Below are 26365 nucleotides of genomic sequence, written 5' to 3'. Positions count from 1 at the left end.
TATTTTAACAAATGATACGGATAACATATAGCCTACAGCAGTTTTGTATGCATCGTCTTCAAATTATTTGAATCTTAATAGCCTAAAGCTCTGTTTTATACAACGTAAATTAAACATTTTTCAAATCAGATTTATTCATTCAAATGATCAAAAAGCCACCAAAAAAAAGTGTTGTCTCAAATCATAATTTGAGCTGGCGCGTGCTCCTTCATGGCTCCACCACCTGCTGCTCCTGCTGCCCCTGCTGAACCCAGGCGCGAGGCCGAAGAGGCTGTGATCCGGCTGTCCTTACGGATATTTTTATTATCATCATTCAACATGTAGAAAGAACGTGTAATCTATTGAGTCGATTTACATAGATAATTCACAATCACGAACCTAATCTGGATCTTAAACCTGCTAATTGCCAACTAATTTAACTAAATGTGTCATAATTTTAATATTTTGTCATGTTTAGATGACGTGTTTCAAAGGCATCTGTGTATTGTGCACATAACAGAGCGCAATACGAATTAAAATTGCAATTTCCAATAGTGACAAGCAATATTTATGTGCTTTACTAAATTTACACAAGCACTACGAGTGATCAGGAGCAGCAGTAGATTTTGTTCGTAGCTACGAAAAGATCGGAGCGACTATAATATTGATGAATGCGGACATGCACGTAAATTTCCGTCTGCGAGCAGTTCACACACAAATTCCTTCTGCTCACGTTTCATGAATGAGACCCACTGAAGGTATCCTAATAAGATGAAGTTTTAGCTGGTTGCAACGCTGCACTCTTCACGGCTAGATGCCACAGAGTCCCCATAAATTTCCCACACTGCATGAGGGGATGCTTTTCATGGCTAAACTTCTAACTCTACTTCCAATTTGGATGGGCATGATTTTTTAGGGGTTTAATGAATGCCTGGACAGGAACTCTAAAGTGCAATAGCATGTTACAACCCCTAGGTGGCCAAGTACACCAACATTTCATTGCACCTGTGTTTGTTTTTAACAGTCCTGACAGGATTTTAATCTTCCTAACAGGAACACTGTGTAAATGTGGTGGAAAAACAAAGACTTAACGCCTTAATGTGTAACATAAGTCAACATCCTGCACTCTGTTGGTCGATCTGTTGGGAGAGGTCATGCTGTCTGGAGGGAGGGAGAGAAAAAGAGCGCGAGACCTTTATAGAAGAAAGTGAGCTATTGTTTGTCACCACGACCCACTTATGAGCTTCATTCCTTGGCAGCTGTGTGTTCTCCCCGTGATACTACTGTACCCTTCTGTGTATGTATGTGTGTGTGTGTGTGTGTGAGAGGGTACTGTATATTTGCATTTTAATGATGGAGAGTGTTTTTCTCCGCTCATGTTTTTCTCAGCTGCCCTAAATCCATAACATCAGTAAGCATGCATCAAAGTACTTTTTGGGTCATGGTGGTTCTGTTGGTATCGGAGCTGCTGTGTACCCACTCAGGTCCTATTATCTGTGTTACTACCCCAGTTTTGGTACTGGGCTTCGTTCACCACCCACCACCATCTGAAAGGTGTCTCCTCACTCTGACGCTTGCTCCAGATTCTACATCAAGGGATCATTTTGCCACCAAGGAGTATGTGTGAGTGTTTTTGTGTGAATTTGAGGTGGGAGGGCTTGACTGAACAGCTCTGATTGAGGCAGCCTGAGCCAATCAGCCGGCGAGCACCATGCCTCCTGATTCTTAATTGGCTGGCTTTCCTGGTGAGCGCAGCTGATACACAGAGCCAGCTGGTTTTATTAGAGAATGAGCCGGGGCCACAGTGGGAAGGAGACAGAGAGGAGAGGCAGAGATATAGAGGCAATATTCAGTGTGTGTATGTGTGTGTGTGTGTGTGTGTGTAGCAGCCAGTAATTACATCCCAGCGTCTAAACCAATCAAGAGCCACACAGAGACAGAGGGAGAGAGAGAGAGATACAGAGGGAGGAAGCCCATTTAGATTCCCAGTCTATTCCCAGGCAAAGAGGTAGACAGTGTGCTTATTGAATCAGAGTCAGAGAGAAGGAGCGGAAGTGTTTTCTTTGGAGCGCCACAGCTCTTCCTTTCTCATATTTGCCGAGTCTTGCTGGGTGAGAGCAGATGGACAAGATGAACCACAGCTCAGCTGAGGCAGAGGCTGAAACCATAGAACCACTGCGTTACCTCAGGTAGGCACCTGCTCATCTCTGTTGCATGTCTCTCGTTCTCTTTCCCTCCTCTGCTTCGTCTTTTTCTTCCATTCTTATGTCACAGTCACACCAATTCACAGAACTGCTCTCAAATCAGTGCACACTGTGAGATGGAGATAGAGATAGATAGCGGCAGGCAGAATCAGAGACGAGAGAGGAACATCCAGATCTTCTTGTAAGACTCCAGAGAAGTCTTCAGATGAGACTTGGATTCATCCGGCAGTCTGTTTGAATCCGAGCAAGCTTTTAAAAGGAAAGCATAGCGGAGGGAGCAATAAGAGATATGAATTATTTAAGTTGACTTGCTTGCCAAACGCCACATGAATACCAGCACTGATAGTCATGATGATAATACTAATGACAATGCCTGCAGAAACACCTTGTTCCATCCCAGGGAACTCCTGCTTTGCTTTGCCGGTTTTGAATTTCCTTGTTGCTCTCTTCCACTCCACTGAAGCCTCAAATTGAATTACAAATAGGAGCTGTTATTGAATTAGAGAGGGGGGAGGCATGTTTAATTTGGCATTATCAGGCCACATATTACTGACCAAGCCAATCATCCTATGATTCGGTATCTTTGTGGATGAGACACGTAATCAGTTTGTTATGCACCCAGAGGTTAGTGTGCTGAACCCTCGGCTGCATATGTGACACCACGTTCACTCACAGAGTGACCGGAAGGAGAATTTAGGAAACAGAGAGGTCATTATGATGTGCTGGGCAGGTGTTTTCTGATATTTGTGTAGTTAAATACAGGTAAGCAGTTTTCCCAACCTTAAACACACACACACACACAAACACGTATATGCACAAACTACACATACACATATTGATCGTTCTGTTTCGATCCACTTAAGATTTAAAATAACAGTCTGCAGTTCTTCTTGGATGCACACTAAGTAAACAGCCTTTTGTCGACATGACCAACATTGTGATACATAAAAGTGTAGCTCAAATAAGAACATGGAGATAATCCCTCTAAAGCTTCTTTCTGGGATGGTATACATTCTGTTCTTTGCAAGGTCTTGGGTTATACAATCCCATGAACATGCCTTGTACTGCGCTTGGGACATATGGAGGGAACAATGCACAAGAGAGATCAATACTTAGTCAAGATCCTCCTTGCTGCTGGAAAGAAAGCAATTACAAAGAACTGGCTGATGACGGACGCTCCAAATCACAAACAATGGGCGACCATCATAGACGATATTCAGGTGATGGAGAATCTTACATCCAGGATACGAATCAATGAAGGACAATTTGAAAAAGACAAGGATATTTTCTGCTTTCTCCTACGTGAGGTAACTCCCCAGAAACAGCTTCAAAAGGCAATGAAGTAAAGGGAGGAAAGAAATTACAAACCACAGGTGGAGGTAAACCTCAACCAGGACAATTTATTTGCTTTAATTATTGAAAATTGTTTCTTTGAACCCTGGACTGTGACATCCTTGAGGAGAGGCAAAGTGATTTGGAGGGTTGTTTGAGAAGTCAGAGCTGACCAGTTTATTACCTTTACTTGTTACGTGCTGGAGTTTTGGTTTCAATATTCATTCATTGAAGAATCTAGTGAGGAAATACAGCAGGTGTGGCTGAGCAAGAAATTTGGAAATGTATCGATGGACTAGATGGGATCAGTTTCATGTACGAATGTATTCTGTGGACAAATCCATAAAAACTTGCCTTATGAAAACGTATAGGAAATGTAGAAGGGGCGATGGCACTCTGATATATGCGCTGTGGTTACGCTGCAACATCCAAAACATCTGGATGAAGATTCACAGCCATATTATTGATGTTAGAGCTTCACATTTTGCACTCTGTCTAAGACTTCGTGTTTTGGGGGTAGGGTTGCAACAGTATGCGATTTTTACGGTCCAATAACTGTCTCAGAAAATATCACGGTTTCACAGTATGGTGATATTACAGAATAATTATTATTATCAGTCAGAATGACCCTTAAAGGAATGAAAATGGAGGGGTTATTTTGGGTTGAACGAACATTTTATTACTAAAGGAAACCATTTTTAAATGGAAGTAGGAATAAAAACTCCCACTTTTGAAAGTAAGCAAAATTAAGGTGAGATTCTCCGTCCACTTGCATTTTTTTTCAATATTGTCCATAAGTAAATACACACAGTATGATAACCCTCACTTTTCATATCACATTACACCTTGAAACCAGTATATCACTGCTAACAACCCCGTTTAGGAGATAGATGGGTTCTGCTGGCGCTCCCTTGGGTTATAAAGAAATAGACCCAGACAGCAGTAACGATAGGGTGGCTGAATATTCTCAGTAATTGGAAAGCACTTGGTACATCTGCTTTTCAGGATTGGGTAACTGAAATAGGAAAGTTTGCTGCGTATGAAAGGTTGTTATATAGGAAAATATGGAAGGAAAGTATTTGCTTAAGTGGAGAAGGTATATTGGTTTTATAAGTGCACATGAGGAAGGCCAAGGCGGAGGCACTTGAATCACAAGTACTGTTAGATGCATTGTGTTTTTATGTTCTTAAAATTTCTTATTTATACTGAAGATTAATGTATTTATTTGTTATTTCATTTATTTATTTCTCTCAATGTTTTCTTTTGATGAAACCACATTATGGATGTATTGATTTGGTGGTTATACCTTGTGTTCTGGTGGTTACATTGGATGGGAAGAGAGGAAGGGGTGAGATTTAAGTCGTATTTGTACACTTGATTAGTGTACGTTCATTGTTTTGCATACTGAAAAATTAAAAATTGAAGCATAAACAAACAAACAAACAAACAAAACAAATGTACGGTATATTACAAAAAAAAAAAAAAATCAGATTTCTCATCACAAGCTAAAAGCTAATTCTAAATTTGGACACCACTGTTAAAGGGGAACTCCACCTATTTCACACATGTAAGTCTCCTTACAGGTGTTGAGGAGTTCTACTGCCTTAAGTTATGACACTTGAAGCCCAGTTCAGACCAAAGATTCACAACGAGACGAAACCATTTTAGAACTGACCCTCTGAGCTCAACTCAGGTTTGTAGTAAAGTCTGCTGGTAAAGTCAAAATGCCTGCAGACAGCGTGTTTGTTTGCTGTGGCAGGTGCTCTGTGTTTCTGTTCTCCTGGTATGCCAGTGTCGGATGGTGGGTCGCTGACCCCCCCCGCCCACACACACACTCTCACTGACTGGTAAATTGGCTCTGGTTATTTACATTATTGTGGCGTACCTATTATGAACACAGTCCATCTGATGCGTGTTTTGTTTCTGTTTTTCATCCTTTCATCACTACTACAAATGCACCTGTAGCCAGTATCTCACTATCACTATCCTCATTCATATTTTAGGAAGCTACAAATTATATTCAGCCACAAAAAAGCCTGAAAAGCTGCAAATCAGAACAGAAATACAGAAAGCTGTTGCATAGAGATGATACACAGTCTCATCTAGTTGCATTGGTGTGGACTGGCAGTTTTTCAGAACGTTGCAGAATGGCACATTGCAAGTAGTTGAATGATTCAACTCGTCTCGTTGCAAATCTTTAGTCTTGACTGCCAGTTGTAACTGAAGATGACAAGTTTGAGAAAAGAATCCGAAGGTGTGGAGTCAGAAAGAAGTGAGCCGACCAGACCTCTGCTGCTCCTTATCTCTAGTTTGGGTCTCAGATTCTTTGATCAACTGTTAGCGGTCGAGTTGCACCAGGGTTTGACAAGAGAAAAGGATGCCTGGGATAAACTTGTGGTGCTGCTGTGTCGATCTGGATACTTTCTTTTAGACTGCATTTAAATGCTATGAGTGTTAAGTGCTGAGTGCTCTCTGTGCACCTCTTGACCAAATGCCTGCACAACACTTACTCCAATTGGCACCAAATGTCAATATGTGACGTTAGAAGACGCTGGACTCTTATATCAGACAGGTGGTAAAACTTGTTGGGATACAAATCATGTTGACGACATTTTCAAATGTCAAACGACGTTAAAATTTCACTTTGTGTGAACATTAACATTTTGAAGTCAGGCAGAGGCTGGCTTTTGTCTTTCAGACCTTAAAAATAAATCTTGTTATTCCCCGTCAAGATGATGTCGATGTGAAATATTTGGAAGACACTGGATTTTGGTTACTTAACAACACAACTTTAACCCAACAAAATATCAACATCTGTCGTCAGCATTCTACGTCAAAGAGTTTAGGTTACCCGACATTACAATCTAAATTGAATCAAATATCAGTGTTTAACGACGTTCAGGGCCAGCTGGGAACGTTATGGAGCCATGCCGAAAACACACAGACGTGCACACTCACACATGCACACACGCTGGGAGAATACATTTTGTAACAAACTCCTTTAAAGACAAGGCAGAGTGTTGAATTATTTTGTGTTATGACAAGATTTAGAGGAGGAATGCCTGAGCGATTTGTGGCCTTGCTGTTTTTGTCGACTACAAATTGGGTGTTTTGTCACTCAGAAGGAAACGTCCTTGTTGCTCTCCTCCCATCAGTACACTTCAAATAGGATGATGCGCCTAATATAGCCTAGACAGACGGTTTATTCCCTTTCATCATGCATCTATATAAATTACCCTGCAAGCTCGTGATTGATTTTACAATATGGCCGTACATATGGTGCCGAAAGACGTCTTCATGCAGTCGACTGTATCTCCTCCGTGACTTGTATCTTTAGTAACACTCAGTCATGTTCATTGATTTACCTGCTCTTAATGTCTGACACCCATCTATTTAACTGTCTCCATGTTATTGTCATATCAATCATGCAACTATATATTAAATCTATTCTGGGAGCGTTTTTTTTAAACTCTTCTCAATAAAGTATGTGATTAGGCTGTTTGAGCACGCTGCGTTTACAACCTTCTCTGTGTGTGTGTCGACATCTGAAGGGCTGAGGCTGGCAGATTAACTATCACCCGAGAGGCTTGGTCCCAGTCCACAGACCTCTCAGATCTCTGCAGCTTGATTGGTGCTGGCTGACAGTCAATTAAGGCAGTCAATTAAAGCCGTCATATACAGCTGCAGGGGTAACTGATTATACAGCCACGATCATCATCAGGGTCTACGGATCTACATGTGTGCCGGCATGTAAACATGTGGTAACTTGTATTTCCCTCATGCTTTTAATTTATTCACTTTTAAATTAACATGTGGTTCATAATTAATTCTTAAATTATGCGCAGATATTCATACTTGATTGTGCCAGTCAATGGCCGACACGCGGCAACCTGTTTGAGCAAAAGCTTGGTGTGGATTCTGTGTACAGAGTAAAATTAGATGAAGATAGTTACTGTCTAGAAGTGTAAGCGCAATGATTTATGCAAAGAAACCGGCATCTGCAGGAGATAATATTAGCCCGGAGACACCCTCGTGATAAAGCTGCTCAATGATCTGATATAATTATATAGTAATTGTAAGCAATGTATTTGCCAGTGGCGAGCACAAACTTATTACGTTAATGCATGAAATTCCCAATATATAAAATCCTGCTGTTTCAGTGTGCTAATGGTTGTGACTGCAGAAAGATCAGCATTTAATCCACGCACGGCTCATCTTGCACACCGCTGCTACAACAGATTAAACTAACTACACACACATATTGCAATACAGGATCTTCTTAAAAATGTAAACTTAAGGGAACAGTGTGTAGGATTTAGTGGCATCTATAGGGGTGAGGATGGCAGACTGCAACCAGCTCTCAGACTCCTGGTTAGAATTCCTTTCCTTCTTTGTTCAGGAGGTTTTTCCCAGGAGTAGAATTATCCACAGAGGTCTTTTCCTCTCCAAGACAAACAGACCAGGTGATTAAAACTAGTAAAAACACTGTCTAAAGCAGTTCCACATCACAAATGAGAGTTTCCTTAACACTTTTTGGCTCCACCCAGATGGGTCGTTATTCCAGCACCTGCTAATGTGTGCTCACCTTTTTCTAATCCAGATGTTCAAGAGGTTTCTACAGAGAGCGGAATAATCCACAAGGGTCTCGTCTTCTCTAAAACAAACAGACTCTGTGATTTAAACCTCTGAAACACTGAAAAAAGCAGTTTCAAGTGACAAATCAAGGTTTCTCTGACTCTGTTTGGCTTGTTGCAGGCGGGCCGCTAGACCAGCAACTGCTATTGTGTACTCCCCTTTTTTCAGATCCAGGTGTTAAGGAGAATTTTTCCGGGAGCTAAATTATCCACAGAGGTCTCCTCCTTTAAAAAATAAACTGACCAGGTGATTTAAACCGGTAAAAACATTGAATAAAGCAGTTTCACGTTACAAATCTGTTTCTCCGACACTGTTCGGCGCATCACAAACAGGCTGCTGGTCCAGCACCTGGTAATGTCTGCTCACCTTTTTCTCAGATATTTTAAGATCCAGACGTTCAGGAGGTTTTTAGCAAGGGCCAAATTATCTGCAGAGGTCTTCAAGACAGTGGGCCCGGGTTATTTAAACCAGTAAAAACACAGAACAAAGCAGTTTCATGTTGAAGAAATTAGTGTTTCCCTGATGCTGCCTGTCGTGGGAGCCCGGTCTCACTCCGAAGTCATCGAAATTCGGTGCTTGGTCAGTGACTTGCAGCTTCAGAAAGCAATGAAAAAAGGCATCCTTTAATGTTAGTTTGATTTGTGGCCAGTTGCCATTATAGTTTAACAGCGCCCGGCTGAATAAGGTGGAAATGCGGTGGGACATGGACGAAAGTTAAGGTGAAAGTCCAAGTGGGGCAGGCAGGAGAGTTGGTGGGCGGATCCAACAAACACTAACTTTCATCCAAGAGAGCGGTGTTCACATCCCCTAAGATTCTATAGCCAAACCCTCTTCCTTTTCCTAAACCCAACCGTGTGTGTGTGTGTTGTTGAAGTAAAAAAAACCAACGTCTATTCTCTGAGTTGTGCCGACGTAGTGCGTTTATTTTGGAAGAGACTGTATATAAACGTACATTTCCTGTACAAAGAGAAGTGTGTCTTGAAAGAAGACAATGCATGTAACAGGCAGAACTTGACACGGCGTCCCAGGCCAGAACGTCAACCACCAACGCACCCAGGGTACCTTGCATGTCTTATGTGGACGTGAAAAGTCCATGACCCAAACTTGTGACAAGGTTGGAGTGAGAATGTGTTGGTTGTGGAGGGGCTGCTAACTATGGTGGCCAATGCAAAAACATGAAAATAGAAAAATCTATCTAGAGCCAGTGTTGGTTTGTCCATTCTGGGCTACTGTAGAAACATGGCAGTGCAGCATGGCGGACTCTGTGGACAAGGATCCACTCCCTTTGTAGATATAAACAGCTCATTCTAAGGTAAAGACAACACAATGGTTCTTATTTTGAGGTGATTATACATTAAAGAAAACATGTTTATTATATGATATTCCATTGCTGCCAATCCATCCCCCACATCCTACACGCTTGACCTTTAAGCAACATCTGGTATTAAAATAAATTTCACCACAACCATAGCAACACTTTGGCAGCGAGTACAAGTAGCCCTACGTGAAAGCACAGGTATTGCTGAGGCTTGTCATGTGATGCAATGCCAGAGGCGGTGGATAACCTGTAAACGTTGGCAGGGGTTCTGAGCTGGTGATGACTTGGCCCTGCTGGCACAGACCCCAGTTTCTGCCTGCAGCTTCTGAAAGTCCAGATGGGTAAAATGTACGGGGCAAATGTTAAGCTTGTTTGTATGATTTATTTGGGCAAATAAAGTGGTTCTACCTCTCTTTCTTAAAGGTCAGCGCTCCTTCTAGTCTACATCACTACTCGTCTGTTGTTTGTACTCTTTACTGTCAGATAACAGCGAATAATGTCCTCCAACCAGCAGGAGAGAACTGAAAATGTCTTCGCACAAAAGCCTGGTTTTTTTTTTTATTCAGAGTGAGTCTGAATTTAGTAACAAATTTCTGTCAGGGGTGACTCAACAAATTGTGTAACATCTGTCAGCACAACGTGGCACATTTGTTTAACTCAAAGCTTTTAAACTTGATTATTTCCACAGTGCTGTGTTGAATGTAATTAGATTCTCCTCCTCTTTTTGCTCTGACAGTGATGAATGTTCTGGCTCTCTGCTCCACCTTTCCCCTTTTGCCCACCACACCTGAGGCCTGGGCCACTCACATATAGAAATGTTGGACTGGTCTGAGATATTTTTCTCTCCAGTTGCTGATCCGCCTGCCTGTCTATCTGAGCTGCTGGTGTCAAGCTGTCTGACTTTACCTGCTTTCCCTCCGTGTCTCCCCTACCTTGGCAACGATGCACATTGGGCTTATTGTTATTCTTTTGGCTTGCCTCCCGTCTTTCAGCTCCCTGCCACCAATTCCCATGTTGGTAGCTCCATTTGCCTGTGTGACAGCTCTGGCATTTATTTATAGGCCAAATGTAATGATTGGGGCAGAGAGGTGGAGATACAGAGAGGGATGATGGAGGGGAGCGATGTGCTACCAGTGCTGTGTTTGGACATGATTTTCCTCTTCCATTAAAGTCAGATTAGCTGTAAGAGTTCTCCATTTACCACATCTGAGAGAGGAGCACGTGGGGAGGGCGGGGGTGAGGGGAGCTGAAGCAGGATGAGGACTGATGGTTGGTTTCAAATGAATTATAAGATACAGCGACTCTGGTATTTCTCATCTTTGCCTCATAAGTAGCATAGCGTAGCTGTAAAATGTGCGTTAACAGAATTAAAAAAGAAACCAGACAGCTCTAAATGCATTCACACAAAATGATTTAGTTACAGTGAGTACCTTGCTTGAGGTAAGAGTTAGATCATGGCGTTTTTATGGTTTACAGTAACCACAATTCTCTAATCATAACAAGGGAACAAGTCTTTAAACATGTTAGCAGCTCTGTGAGGCTAAACGCTAACATTAGCATGGTTAAATGGGTGGCACAGTGGTGCAGTGGTTAGCATTGTTGCCTCACAGCAAACCTGGGGTGGGGTTGGGGTTGAACTGTGCAGAGTTTGCATGTTCTCCTTGTGCATGGGTTTTCCCCAGGTACTCCGGCTTCCTCCCACAGTCCAAAGACATGCAGGTTAACTGGTGGCTCTAAATTTGTTGCTTGCTGTACCAAATAGGCTCCTCGACCAACCCACCAACGCTGCCATCCTTACAGCCTGGCCTGAGGCCCAGACACACCAAACCAACTTCAGAGAACAAGCGGCGATGAAGGCCCCCTGTTGTGTCGCCTCATGTTGCCTGTGTCTCGGCCAAAAGTTGCACATGAACACACTGCAGAGACGTCAACCGATGGCCAAACAGCATGAGCGTTATCCACTAACATGAGAGGAAATAACTATCCACACCAGCAGATGGCATTCGTCGGTAAATGTCATGCAAAAAAGGAAACTAGAAGACCCTCTTGATGCTAGTTAGCCAGTTGGCACATTAACAACACAATCCAGTGCATATTTACTGTGCACCAGTGAACAACAACACAAACCACCAGGAATGGTTTCTGCTAAAGAGCTTAATGGTGAAAGAAAAATAATCTTACCTCATGTAACAAGTTTGTTTTATGTCACTTTCTCTTGACTTTAGCTCTTTGTTTACTTTCCTCACTTCTGTTTTTCTTCTTGTGCGCTGAGCTGAACTGCTAGTCAGACTGATTTCATTCACTAATGGGCCCTGCATTCGCAGATGCCAATTCAACAAGCTGAACTGACGGTGGCCAACAGTGCAAGACACACTGCAACGACAATCAGTAACGGCCCAAAATTGACCGACGGCTGACCGTCAGCTTGGATTGTCAGGGCCTTAAAACATGACTCGGAGTCTACAGCCATGCTAGGCTCTCTGAGGCTGTACATTGGCACGTGCCTTGAGATAAAAAACTAACATCGGTGAGAGCTCAGAGAAGAGCTGCTGCTCCTTTGCGTCGAAAGGGGCCTGTTGAGGTGGTTCGGGCATCTGATCAGGATGACTCCTGGGCACTTCCTGTTGGAGGTGCTCCAGGCACATCCCACTGGTAGGAGGCCCCGGGGCAGACCTAGAACACACTGGATGGATTATATATCTCATCTGGCCTGAGCACGCCTCAGGATCCCCCAGGAGGAGCTGGAAAGAGTTGCTGGGGAGAGGAGCATCTGGACTCCTTTGCTCAGCCTGCTGCTCCCGTGACCTGACCTCGGCTAAGCGGTCGAAAATGAATGAATGAATGGATGGACTAATATTGTGCTAACGTGCTCACTGACATTGCAGGCAATGTTCACCATCTTAGTTTGATGGGAATGTCATCAGTTTTGGAGGCATTTGGTCATTGACCAAAGTTTTAAACAAATTTGAATTTTGACCTGATGCTGGATAAACAGTTAATCATATGACGTACACAATCTGTTACCAAAGAATATGCAAAAATGAGATAGTTTACAATATTCGGGTATGTGAGTGGATTTAGTGCTTCAAGGTCTGTACTCCAGCTCTGGGCTGCAAAATGTATCTGTGTTGTTAATCATGATTAGTTGGTCTGAATAGTGACATTTGCTTGACCACCGTAGAAGGCAAAGCTGCCTGGTACTGGATGTTAATATGATGTCAGAAAGACGTTAAATTTAGGTTGGAATGAAAATTGGGTTGATGATATTTTAAATGACTAACAATGTTCAAGATTCACGTTATGGAGACTTTAACACAATGACGTTTTGCAGACATAGGGTTTTGTTTTCTATACCTTACAACTCAATGATGTTATTCTATGTCAAGATGACGACATGTTTGGAGGACGTTGGATTTTGGTGACTTAACAACACAACTTATAACCAATGAAACTTCAACGTCATCTGTCGCCAGTATTCTACGTCAAATTTACATTGGCAGTAGACGTTGCCCTGACATTGAATTTTGGTCACAACCTAAATTCAACCAAATGTCTACCAACGTTGGTGGCCAGCTGGGTGGTCACAGAACGTGTTCCACACAAGATGACACAAATTTAACATGGTGTGACATCACCCTGACATTCTCTAAAGCAATTTACCCTGAAAGCGACATGAATGTCTGAACCAAATTTCATGGTAACCCATCCAATAGTTGTGGAGACCTTTTGCTCAAAACGTGAGCTGCATGCTAAAGAAAGAAAGGTCAGGGAATCGCAGGCATCAGGAGGCTTCGTCCTCTGGAAACTATGGATGTCCATACAAAATTTCATGGCAATCCATTCAATAGTTATTGACATATTTCAGTATGGACCAAGGTGGTTATTCCTAGAAACACGCTGCTATTGTGGCTAAAATATCCTCTGAATTTACATAATTTGTTTCACACAGGAGATCATGTATGGGAGGATATACAGCAGCTTATGTAACAATGGGAAATATGAATATGAAAAAAACCCAGGGCTGTTTTATTGTTTTTCATGTTGATGAATTCATCAATTCTCTAGTGAGGGTTGAGCTTTCTTTCACCTCAGGTTTGACAGCTCTCTTTCATTTGCCTGACAACCCCAAAGCAGAAAACCCTGCTGATTCAGGTTTAAATTAGTCTCCAGGCAGCAGCCTTTGTTAATGAAGAACACAAGAGAGCCATTTGAGGAAGGGAAGGCTGAGCCAAGACTGTGTCCTCCTCATTATGTCCACATTGTGAATCATTTAAGGGATTTCAGTGGATATTAGGGGACACGGGGGAGAAAAACAATATTCTCCCAGAGGTGCCCCAATTTGTTCTACATAACATTTACAATGCCAGATTCAGACAGAAAAAAATCTCCAAACTAATCTTGTTTTAGTAAAAGTTTGTTTGTGGAGAGATGAGAGCAAAGGGAAGAGGTCGAACACTTACAGCAGATTGAAATGACAGGGGCGAGTTTGGTTTGCTTATTTCCCCTCTTGGTTTGCGCTGACAAGCCATATACAGCAAGGGACTGTTCCTTATCTGTGGGGGGTGCAAAACCGGGCAGGCATGTCGAATATTTTTTAAGGCACTGGGGAGCGACTTTTGTTTTTATTTTGGCCTAGGGGCTTATTATAGAGGCTTATTTTAAATACCTTCTGAGCCCCAAATCCCACTGGCGGGTTTGAAAGGCATGTTTACTTTAAAAGTTGGCAAAATCCCACCATTTATCATGGCCAGAAACTTTAAAATCAGAATTTATTGTCAAATTTTCAAATTTCCGATGGCCTTTGAACACATCATGTACGGCCAAGCATTCCCTCTTAATGTTGTGTTCACACCAGATGCAAATAAAACAATTTGCACAAGTGAATTACATGTAAAGACGCAATTCGACGCAAATTCTCGCCGGTGGCACAATGGCCAAGACATGAATGATGCAACATACTTGAATTAAGTGGCTTGAATGAAGTGAATGGTGCGATTTTGCGTTATACGCTTAGTTGAAAAATCTCAACTTCAGTGACTGATTTGCACCGGGACACCCAATCAGCAGTGAGATCCTCTGAAGACGTATGACGCCGAGTACGTACTGGCAGAAGTTCATTAATTAATTCATCGATTTCACGCACGTTTAGCGGGAGTTATTTGTGTGTATGAAGCAAGTCAACACAAAATACGCGAATGACACAACACAAAAATTTGCATCGCATTTAGTGTGAACACAACATAAAAATCATTTCATTCTGCACTTCAGCATGACAGTAGTCAAAAACTGAGGCTTTCTTCAACTCCAGGATTTTGTTTTCAGCCTTTAATTTTCAAACATTAAAGAGTAAGTCTTTAAAATTTAATAGTCTAACGTCCACTGTGCCAAGTTTCTGATAGTGCCAGTGTTGTGTGCAGTTTATCTGGAAAGGCAGTCATTTTATGTGCATGTCGTTGATGCCAGCTGTGTGTGCGATGTCATCTGTGAGTCTGTGTGTGATGTGTAGGGCTATTAAATTTTGTTGGTTTTGTGTGGAAGAACCAATATTAGGTGGCTGTCATGAACTCATATTCTGCTGAGGTGCACACAGCTTGTGTAATGATACCATTTGTAAGGAGGGTTTACATTTTGCTTCAGAAATTAGTTGTTTGTTTTGGTGATAACTCTCACTCTCGCTCTGTTTGCTCGCTACATTGGCTCCAATACCTACGTTTGGTGTGGATATAAAAAAATATGGTTATTTGTGGTGGAGGGAGGGGCAGGCATTTTCCCTCCAGTCACTTAGGGACGCTTAAGGCCCTGATCACACAGGAAGCGCTTTAGCAGCTGGAAGCAGCTTTTTGTTTGTTTTGCAAATTGTTTTAATAAGTATTAAAGTTTTTGCTTGCTGTTTCTGGGTTGTGTGGCACCTCATGTTTCTGTGCTCTAGGCACTTTGCACTTCGCAAACGCTTTTTTCCCATTGTCCAATCAGATGATTTGAGAGGCGGGTCTTCTGTGATGGTCACGACAACAAGTTTACAGTTGGTAAACAATGGAGGAGAAAGTGGCGGTAGCAGGTGCTGGATTCCCAGAGCTATACAGCCCAATGATAGACAGCAGGTTGTCAAACTGCCCCAGAGTCATCCTAAAATGTGCCTGGAAACAGCCATCATGGAGGCGAAGCCCCTGGACCAACTGGTGGTACTCCCCATGATCCACCTTCTTTTTTAGGGTCTCATGTACCCACACAGATCTCCATTTCCCTGTGTCAGACAAACTATTTGCGAGTGGTGGCTATAATAAAAAGGTTCAGCAAGCTTTTTTTAGTTTTCTACTAGTGGCATTCAAAAAGCAGGGCGGTGCACCTTTATGTGTGATCAGGGCCTGAGGAAAAATATTTTTAGCTTCAGGGAGGGTCAAGAGATAAAAACACAGAAAAACAAAGAAAACGAAGTCACACCCCAGTCACCCTTCTCCTCTGATAAGTTAAGCACAGTCCCTAAGTCGTCAAGCAGCAGCTGCTGCACGTGGAGTGTGTGTGTGTGTGCACGGAGGCTGCGTTCATTAGTGCAAATGAGAGAAACCACCTTTAATTCCTTCTTCTGAGAGGTAATTGCAAATGATTTGTGCTCTAAATTGGCAGGATGTAATAGGGTCAGATGAGAATGTCAACGATTTAACTGCTTTTATTTCACTGAGCACGACCTTCACACCGGGACTACATTGTGTGTTCTTAAATGTGTGCGTGTGTGTGTTATTTTAATGGGGCATGAGCACACGGGGACACACTCTGCTGAGCGAGCTGGACTCTAATTAGTTTCTTACCTTCATCACAGTTAAAATAAGTGTTAGCTTCACACCGATAATGAGGACAGGACTAGAGAAAGAGGCTGCGTGTGATTTGTCAAAGGTTGCTTTCTCTCTTTTGACTAAAAAAGAAGCCACTCGATACGTCTTGACCTTGAAAATCTGACCTTAAAGGAAAATCCCCCTTCCTCCTCATCCATCATCCTCATGTTCTTTCTCCCACTGTTGGTGTCTCTCCACTCTCTTCATCGCTCCCTCTGAAAAGCTGGACTCTGTCATCAGGCTGCTACTATTTTATGCACACACACAAAAGATGGAGGCAGTAACAGTGGAGGGCTGCTTGGTGGAATCCATCTCCTGATAGAAACAGGGCTCATGTATTATTCCACCTGTAGTATCGTGATTAAGCACAAACATTAACTGAGACAGACAGGAGGACACACTTGAGTCCCACATTGGATCTGAAAATCTGAATGGAAAGGGCGTTTGTGGGAGTTTACGTGCACGCATGTTTATGCATTAATGTGTGCGAGATTGATTTGACAGGACTGAAGCGAGCAGTGCTTCTCTGTGGTGGCAGCTGAACGTACTCAAGCGTAGCATCTGTTAAGAAGCCTCTCATTTCAATGCCTGCAGGTCCCCTCACTGCTACATTTTCATCACACACATACACTCAGAGAGCTGAATGAAAAGGTAACCAGTGGCTGTCATGAGGGCAGGGGGACATATTTTTCACTCTAAAAGTCGAACAAACTGCTGCGATTCTTTAATGATTTGTTTGTTTCATCCTGAGCTGAACAGGTAGCAAACCCACTGCTCACTTCAGCTGAACAAAATAAGACTTAATCAGAATGACACAGTGTTAACGGTGGAGTTTGTCGGTGTAGAAATGTGTCTACAACGTGTAACTGGCACATTGTGCTCCACGTAGAAGGTGATTCAGCTCACTGTGCCTTTTTCTGAGGTGTAAAAGCGCTCAGCATTCACAGTAATGACGCTGAAACTGAGCACCAGACTATTATTAGAGACCATCATTATTTCATTTGACAGGTCCACACTGTGTCTCAATTAGCTACCATTAATTAAACTATTGTGCTGCTTAAATAGAATCTTTTTACAGTATATTTTATTAATAACTATCATGATATTGCAGGTGATGTTTCGTTCCGCTTATTCTACTGGCTTTTTTTCATCTGATTTAAAAAAAAAAATCTGCTCTGTTTTTTTGAATGAAAAAGATTATAATCTTAGAATTATCCCCGCTGGCTACCATGTTCGATTTTGATGTCAGGTAACTTGAATCCAAAGTCTTTCAAACGTGCATTATGTTTGGAGCGACTGGACGGGAAATTTGGTCCACACATTCACATCACTCTCAGGATAAATTGCTATAGATATTGTCAGGGTGATGTCACACTGTGTTAGATTTTTGTCATGTTGTGAGGAACATGCTCCGTGACGACCCAGCTGGCCACCAACATTGTTATACACTGATACTTGGTTAAACGTGACCAAAATTTGATGTAAAGGCAACGTCCAATGCCAACGTAAATTTGTAGAATACTGACGACAGATGCTGGTTTGAGTTGCTACGTAACCAAAATCCAACATGTTCCAAACATCTCATTCCTACGTCATCTTGCTGTAGAATAACCACATTTAGTTGGAAGGTATGGAGAACGAATCACTGTGTCTATGAAACATCTTAATGTTAATGTCCACACAATGTGAAACGCTGTGAAAATATCCTCAACACGATTTTCATTCAAACCAAAATTTAAACCAAAACAATGGAGTTTTTGAGCCCTCAAAATATATATCCAAGATCCTTGTGATGGTACATCAACTCACAAAAGGTTGGATGACACCTCCGTCATTACTTCAGAGTGTCTGTTTCACTTGCACTGGCACTATGCAGTTTCGGGGTTCAGGTAGGAACCCAGACACAAAAAAAGACTACAAAATTTGTCTGCTTTACAGCATACCCCCTTCTCTCTTTAGAGTGGCGTAGAGCAACTCATTTCTGATTTTCAAAAATGAATAAATAAATAAAGCAATGGGCCTAATCATGTATGTACAAAATGCTATAAGGCTACTTTACCTGTTCTGAAGACATAATGATCGCATATTACGCGGTCAACTTCAGGAAGTTCTCCAGTATCGTTGACTTGTCAACAAATGCATGCGCAGAAAGATTTTTGCGACAGTTGTAACAGACAATACCGTTTTTCGTCTGTAGGGGGACCCAGTGAGGTAAAAGAGCAATCCTACATTGTGTGGCTTTAACGTCTATCCCAGGTGTAGGCAACCTGCAGCTCCTTAGCCACTCTCCAGTGGCTCCCTGTGGCTTTGACAGAAAATTATATGGTAATGAATGAACCATTTTTCTTTTTTCTAGCATTTTAATTTTCATTTATTGTTGTAGACCTAGAATGATTCTTACATTCCTCAACTGTTAAAATGCTTAGCCCATATACCAATTTAAAAAAATGTTTGTCAACTACAATGTACATCATGTGTCTGTGGCCTGGTGCCTTTTTCTCTAAAAACATCACTATCCATGGCCCCAGTAGTCTTGAGTCTCCCTCGCTGGGCCAGCTGTGGATCCCACATCCTGAAAGGAAAAAGTCTCAGTGGAAAATAGAGGATTCAATAGTGCGTGGACAAATTAGTTTCAAAGTTAAAGTACCAAATAATCAAAAGTAGCCCATTGCAGGGGAGGCACTTTGTGCTAAAACATTTTAATGAATGCTCATTTAGATCTATTAGTAATGGTGATAGGTTAAATTTGACTTAAATGGCTGTGTGAACTTTAATATGAGGCTCAATTTTGACAGTAAAGGTTGCCGACCCCTGGTCTATCAGATAGAGTCCAACGTCTTTCTGACATCATATTGATGTCCGGTGCCAGCTGAGGTGAGAAAAGATTTCATGAAAATAAAATCTCCTCTTGTTTTTCTGAATTAACAAATTAATCTCAGTAATTCAGAAAAATTAAACATGAGAATTTATCTAATTAATTTAGACATTCAACAGCAGCTTTTGTAACTTTCCTGATTATTTTGAAAAATAATTTGTGTTCCATTCAGAAAAACAAGAGCAGATTTTTCCCCATGAAAACTTTTCTTAGAATTCTGAGATAATAATAATGAATCATTCAAAAGAGAGCAATCTGTTATCTTGCCTTGTTTTTTATTTATTCATTTTTTTTTGTTGTAAACTTTGGTTTGAAATAAAGTCATTCATTCATTCACGATCTTGTTAATTCAGAAAAACAGGGCAAATGTTGTTTTTCTCATGTGAATGCATTACACTTCCATATTTCTGTGATTCATTCATCATGACATAGGTACATCACCTGTCACCTTAAAACAAAATTCAGTTTTACCACAAATGAGTGAAAAAATAAAGGTTTCATTCAAAGTTTTAGTTCTAACATCTATTTCATGTTTTTGCACTCTTTGTGGTCCCATTTTCACCTGTTGCACTGACACACAGTTTTCCATTACATTTAAGGACTGTGACGGACATTTCCTGCACGGCTCAGCTTTTGCTTTGGTTTTGTTGTCATGACTGAACAGTTGTCAACATGCCTCATTATCTGGCTTATTGTGTTTCCTGCCATTTATGTTGTTTGCTCCTGAGATTACAGTAATGAAATCAGTGGAAAAGGAAATGGAAAGAAAGGAAATGTTTCGATGAATGATGGATCTAGCAAAATAAGATCCAGAAGATTCCATCATTATTTTCCAAACTGCTGTATACAGTCACTCCGCATTATATTCTATATATTTTGACAGCTTCAGAAACCCAGAAAAACATCTGAGTCACAAGATGTGTGTGAGCTTTTTGCCGCATGTGTGGGATGAACCTGTGTGTTTTCCTGGATGATATTTATACAGACTTTAATGTGTGCAGACAGGATGTATTGTCACTGTGTGTGAGCGTTTGTTGTTTTTTTGTTTACCCAGCCACATTTAGAGAACTGACAGGCATGAGAGGGTGAGGAAAAAAGAGAGGGATTATGGGAGTGTGCATGTGTGTACATGCAGTTTGGCAGCAGGAGGTTTAAAAAATTGGTATTGTGAGTGCTGCCCCTGTCGCCCTCGCTCCTCTGTCCCCATTACAACAACAAGGGTGAGGTTTCAACAAGAACACTTGAGCTGGCCCTGCTGTTATTTCACCAAACACCTCAGCCCGCAGGTTAACATTGAACCAGATTTAATGGAGATTTGCTGCAAATAAAGAGCAACAATTCCAACAACTGGGTGAGCTCAAGAGAAAATCTTCAGTGTCACTGTCTCTGAAAAAGTCATTATCCAGCGCGAGCTCTCGTCTTGTTTTGCATTATTGATTTCAGGTGTGGGATGATGTGAGGAATTGATTATTGTAATTGTCAGTGAGATTTCTTTTCAAACGCTGCACATGTGTGAGTGTTTCTTTTCTAGTGGCTGTAGCAGCGCAGGAATAATCCATCAAATCATGTCAAGAGAGACTTCCCACAGCTTGAATCATCTGATATCTCCCCACTGACAATCTCTTTCCTTGAGTCCCTGAAATAAACCACGAGTAGACTTGATATTAAGAGAATTTAAGTCTCCATCTATCTTGAGCTAATGTTTTCCACCAATCCATCACCACACAGTGTCACGACATCAGCCAGCTCTTATTTATACCTGCCAGTCAATGACTTATTTGACATTTGAGTCAATCCCAGTGACACCAGCAGTTGCCCTCAGTGTGCCTCACCAGGTCCAGCCACCTATTTCCCACACAAGCCCACACACCTGCTCTTCATTTCCCAATTACCCTTTTAGCATATGTAGCCAGCTCTTGATGAACCACTACGACCTGCTTTGTGAGGCTTCAGTAGGCTGCTTTTGTGGAGCATGGTTAGCTTGTCTGCTTGAGGAGTTTTCCATCAAGGCGGATAAAAGAAAAGCCTGGCTTATTTCAGTAAGTGTTGCTAGTTTAAGTGAGAGATCCGTTCCATTACCGTGGCTTATGTGAATCCCTGCTGAGTAACCATGGTAACTTATACTGCTGACCTAGCCATCACGCCCTTACACTAACCTTCCTGTGTAACCGATCTACTGTTTTTTCCCTCAGTAATCAGTAGTTAGTTCCTAAAATGTTGAGGCTGAGGGTACTTGCTGTAGCTCTGGTTGAGGGTGAGAGGCTGTCAGCAGATAAACGGAGATCCATGTGGGTACATGAGACCCTAAAAAAGAGGGTGGATCATGGGGAGTTGGTCCAGGAGCTTCGCCTATCCAATAGACTCACAAGTCAGTCTTTAGACGCTTTGCTTAACTAAAGCGTGATGTCTTTCTCCCTGATTTTGTGTTTAGATGGGCGCATACAATTTCAGAGTTTAAAAAAACTCTCTACATTGAAGAACCAATAGTAAATCTGCAGGGCAGTCCTTCGGTGGCTCGCTGAACTCTTGTGCTTGTAAACATAGTCCGACTGCGTTAAAAGTTTTAAACAAAGTGGCTGTAAGTCCTTCATTTCCACAATCTTGTAGACTGAGTACACGTTTGAATATACAGAGTTAAATCTCTCGGCATCCATTTTCAAGCTCTCTGTGTGTTTGTTTCCTTGCGGACGAGAAAAGGGGGAGCGCACATTTCCGGGAGGGCGTGTCCTTTTAAAAACTGCAAGAGGCGTTGCTTTGTTGCCGGCCGTTTTCTCCGGTGTGTTAAACACACTTTAGAAAGGAGTGTCCCCAGACTATCAGAAAGCGGAGATCTCTGATTGTCTGGTGGCGAGACTACGTACCCGATGGCCGTCTCCCAGCGTATTTTAGGATGACTCAGGGGCAGTTTGACAACCTGCTGTCTATCGTCGGGCCGTATAGCTCTAGGTATCCATCAGCCTCTACCACCAGTTTCTCCTCCATTGTTTACCAACTGTAAACTTGTTGTCATGACCACCACAGAAGGCCCGCCTCTCAAATCAATTGATTAGACAATGTGAAAAACAAAACAAAACCAGAAAGTATGTGGGCTGCTTTTCCCCTCTGAGGTTGAATCTTATTTAACTTGAGGAGTTCAGAGCGCTCCAACAAAAACACCAGGCGCCTAGTGCACAGATGTCCTTGAAAAATTGGTAAAACTAAGTCAAGTTTGTTAATTACATCTACTGTGATTGAGGCAATGCAAACATTGTCAGATGTTAAAACTCCCCTCCAAAATAAAACAATATACATCGTAAAGATTCATGCAAATATAACCTACTTTCCAATTTCATTACGTATCAAATAATAGTAGTGGTAGTAAAAAACAACAAAACAATTTCATCTTTGGCCCTTACCCCTTCACAATCAATTCATCTCTCCAGTTAGACATTTTCGTTGCCCCTCTTCCCTTCTTCACCCTTGCATGTTTGTTTTCTTCTTGTCATGCGAGCCACATCGTAGAAATGTCATCAACACGTCCACTTGCTCACTGTGAATTCTCCAGACTGTTACCTGCTCTATTCACACATGGGCTCAATTGGACGTGGATTTTGTACAGGGAGCTGGCTGTGTAAAGTCCATTTCATGTCCGATCCAAGTGATGCAGACATTTGCATTCTCACATGCATCTCCTCCAGGTCATGCCCACTGTCACCTCCTAGTCAGCTGTGCCAAGAACTCCTCTGAAGGAAAGTGGTGAGGGGAGATTCTTGAATTTATTTCACCTCTTTCACTGCAGTATTTCTAGTGAAGTCTCATCGCCTTTTCTTCAACAAGGCTCTTACTCTAAATTCCAATAATAACCCGCTCTTTAACAACACAAATGACAGATAAAACCCAACTCTTCTGTTTTAATTTCCACCCCTTCAGCGTTTTTTCCTCTGAACCCCTCGGGCGACTTGCTGACAGGGGTCAGAGCTATTCTGAGAAATGTAAGTAGAAAGAAAAGTGTTCTCATGGAGACAGAATGGGAGCGATGCCCACTAGCAACTCATCTCCAGCTGAAAATCAATGAGGGGAGATGGAGAAAGGTGCACATCGAACAAAATAGTGGAGGGGAGAGGAGGGGAAAGAAAAAAGACTCAGTGAGGACCTGGAAACTGATAATAAGATCGAGAGGGGGTGGTGATGTGTTAGCACTCACTTTTCTGTCAGCTATTACCACATGTCACTCACATCAGCTTTGTGCCAGTTGCCATAGAAACCAACCCCAGCTACACCCCGGCGAAAGACGTTGCCTGGCTCACTGAGACATGAGCAGGTGACGTGTTTGGTAAGACCTTTGCAGGGATGCAGGTTAAATCTGTAGCTTTACTGAACAGATTTCATCACAACCTGTGTGAGAGTGTGTTTGTGATAAAACCGCACTCAACATATGACCTTTGTTCTGCTGGAAATGAAATTGGCAGAAAGAAAAAAGAGAAGCTGACTGTGCGAGCATTAAGCTTTGCTATATCAGTCCTCAATTGTTGGTGCATTTTTCTTTCTGTAAGTGATGTGTTTGTCCTCAGGTACTGCGTCTCCGACTCTGCCCCCACGTGTGTGTTTGTTACCACCGGAGAGTGTGTGCGCCACTGTTTTCAGTCAGGAAGGCTTTCCCAATTTTCAGTAATTGGGTTCAGTGTCTCGCTCTGCCGACTCCTGATTGTGGTTCTGTTTTGTTTCCCATCGGAGGAGCGCTGTCGCTGAATTCTGATTATGTAAATGGCTCGTCTTGTCTTTTATATAGCTCTCTGTTGTTGTTGTTGTTGTTTACCACATCCTCCCCATTCACTGATGGATTATATAAATAGGAATTAAAGTTGGCTTTTGAAAGTCAAAATAATACTCAGTGAGAACAATAATGTAACAATTGAATTTGACTGAAGGTAGTTGCTTATTTATTAATTAAATAAGGCACCTAGTCACATGAAAACATATATAAAATAAGCATTTTGTGTTATTCTTCGCCTAACACTAGCCAGCCCAGGCTGCCCATGCCAAGATTGGTTTTCAGTCTTTCCCCTCTACTTGTAATGAGGCGATTGGACGGGTGGTGCAGGGGAATTCTTCCCTCCTGGATGCTTTGATGGACAGCGTCCCCGGTGACCTGTGAACCAGCTGATTAATGGTGATGCTGAGACAGGCATGCAGGGAAACAGACAGCAACCTGGAGAGCCAGACACAGGGATCAACAGACAATCACCTACATGTTTACGCAGACAGAGACGATCAAATCACCCCAGAGAAAAAGGCAGGGAGAGAAAACTGACGGACAGAAGCTGTAGATTTGCCTTTTTCTTTTTTTCTGTGCTCACATCTCTGTCTCCTCTTTCTCGCTCTCAAAGCCCAAAATCTAATTTCTTTGTTTGCATTATCTGATAATTGCAGTAATGCTGACATTGTAATGATAACCCAGCAGACAGAGGGGGAGGCACTTGAGTTTCTAAAATTTCCTCCACTTTTTCTGGGTGTCTGTCAGCTCACTATAATTAGTAAATATGAAGCCCAAAGGTCTGCCATAGCTGTAAGAGAAAAACAGAGCAGGTGGCGGTAAAACTGTCAATGCTGGAGATCATTTCTCAAGAGGCTTTCTATGTAAGATGGTGAAGAAGCCATTATTGTTGGGCTTCACAAAAAATACAAAGAGGGATAGATAAGAAGGGTGACAGTGCGACAGGAATTTTAAATGAATTTTCAGGAAATTGGTAAATTATTAATGCACAATAAGATTTCTTAAAATGTTGCTGTGTTTCTTCTCTTTTTTTTTTTTTGTTTGCGAATTAAAAATGTGCAAAAAAGCCCTGGTTCTTCGACCTGACAGGCAGAGCGCAGTGATATTTGCATGAACTTTATTCAAGACAAGTGCCTCAGATCCTGGTGACTCTGTTTGTACTTGGTTATTATATATTAACGTATCTAGTCAGTGATTTAAAGAGGATAGCGTTTGAAGTCACAGCCTGTACGCAGAGATCTGGTGTTACAACATCTGATTGTCCTCTATACAGCTCCGGTGACTCAAAGAGAGCAAAGCCAATAACGCATCCCTGCTGTGCAACCAACGCGACATAGGGCTGTGTCTCTGGGTAAAATGCAGCACTCTTTGCACGCTTCCAAATTAAGCCCAGCGGGACAAATGGCCACACTGACCCAAATCTAATAGACCACCCTCGGTGCCACAAGCGAGCGCTGCGTCGAGCCCTCAAAAACACAGGAGGGGCACGCTCGGCAGAACATAATGCATCAAGGGAAAGCACTACAATCAGGATGTGATGCCAAGCCACTAATCCTACCTCCTAACAGGGCTGATAGTTCTGCTAATTGTGGTGCTGTTCGGTAAAACCATACCCTTGTTTCAGCCACTGCAGCGACATTCAACTAACATGGAACCTTAGGAGAGGCAAATATCCCTTTTCCATACACATGCTCGCTTGGCTTGACTCTGTTTGACTTGGCACGTCACCCCAATGTAGCAGGGATTTGCATCCCCATACAACAGGGCTACCCGCTTGACTGCCTGTCTTGACATGGCTATGTTTGTAAATCAATAGAACATTTTTCTGTCCGCCCTGCTGGTGTTACTGTGGTCAACAACTTTCTTGTATTGTGGTGGGAGTTTTATACTTTTCTGTTGGCACTGCACAAACACGCGCCATATGTCCATCTCCACCAACTTGCTTGCAATGTTTTGGAAGCGGTGTAGAGCTTCCGCAGCGCACTGCAGCACCGTGCTGCCACTTTATTTCTCCAAGTGAGGAAACAGAATATTCACAGTTTGCATAATCTGGTTGAGACAGTACATTTATTTGGAGTCCTTCTCCAGACACTTTTTAAAGTATGTAAAAAATACATATACTAACATTTTATTTAACATGGTTTTCCCACAGTGAAAAACCAAAATAGTGGAAACAGATCTACTCTTTCTCCCTCACTGAGACATTTGTTTGCGGTAAATTTTGCTTTTGCTTGTACCCAGTTGAGCGGTGACAGTGTGCATCAAGATGGCATGCATTATGCGAGATTTATACTCCTGCGTCAAATCCACGCTGTGCCTACGGCGTAGGCTCTGCAATTACGACAACAGACAACAGTAGGGTGACCATATTTTGATTTTCAAAAAAGAGCACACTCGGCCTGGCCACGAGATAGCCTACTTAAATGATACTCGCAGTTT

At 42.2% G+C, this 26365-nt stretch overlaps 1 protein-coding gene across 1 annotated transcript in view; it reads left to right on the top strand.

Annotated features, from left to right (window-relative positions):
• The first annotated feature begins 1777 nt into the window (after positions 1–1777).
• The window catches only part of yjefn3 (YjeF N-terminal domain containing 3), a 75930-nt gene continuing 51342 nt past the window's right edge, over positions 1778–26365 (top strand). Inside the window, exon 1 of the mRNA XM_049588723.1 lies at positions 1778–2168. Within this exon, the coding sequence (XP_049444680.1) occupies positions 2101–2168 (68 nt within the window). The 5' untranslated portion in view covers positions 1778–2100. The remainder of the gene's footprint in view (positions 2169–26365) is intronic.

This window comes from Epinephelus fuscoguttatus, linkage group LG10 (assembly GCF_011397635.1).
Source record: "Epinephelus fuscoguttatus linkage group LG10, E.fuscoguttatus.final_Chr_v1".
NCBI lineage: Eukaryota > Metazoa > Chordata > Actinopteri > Perciformes > Serranidae > Epinephelus > Epinephelus fuscoguttatus.
Note: the sequence above shows the minus strand (reverse complement) of the source record. Positions and strands in the feature narration are given on the sequence as shown.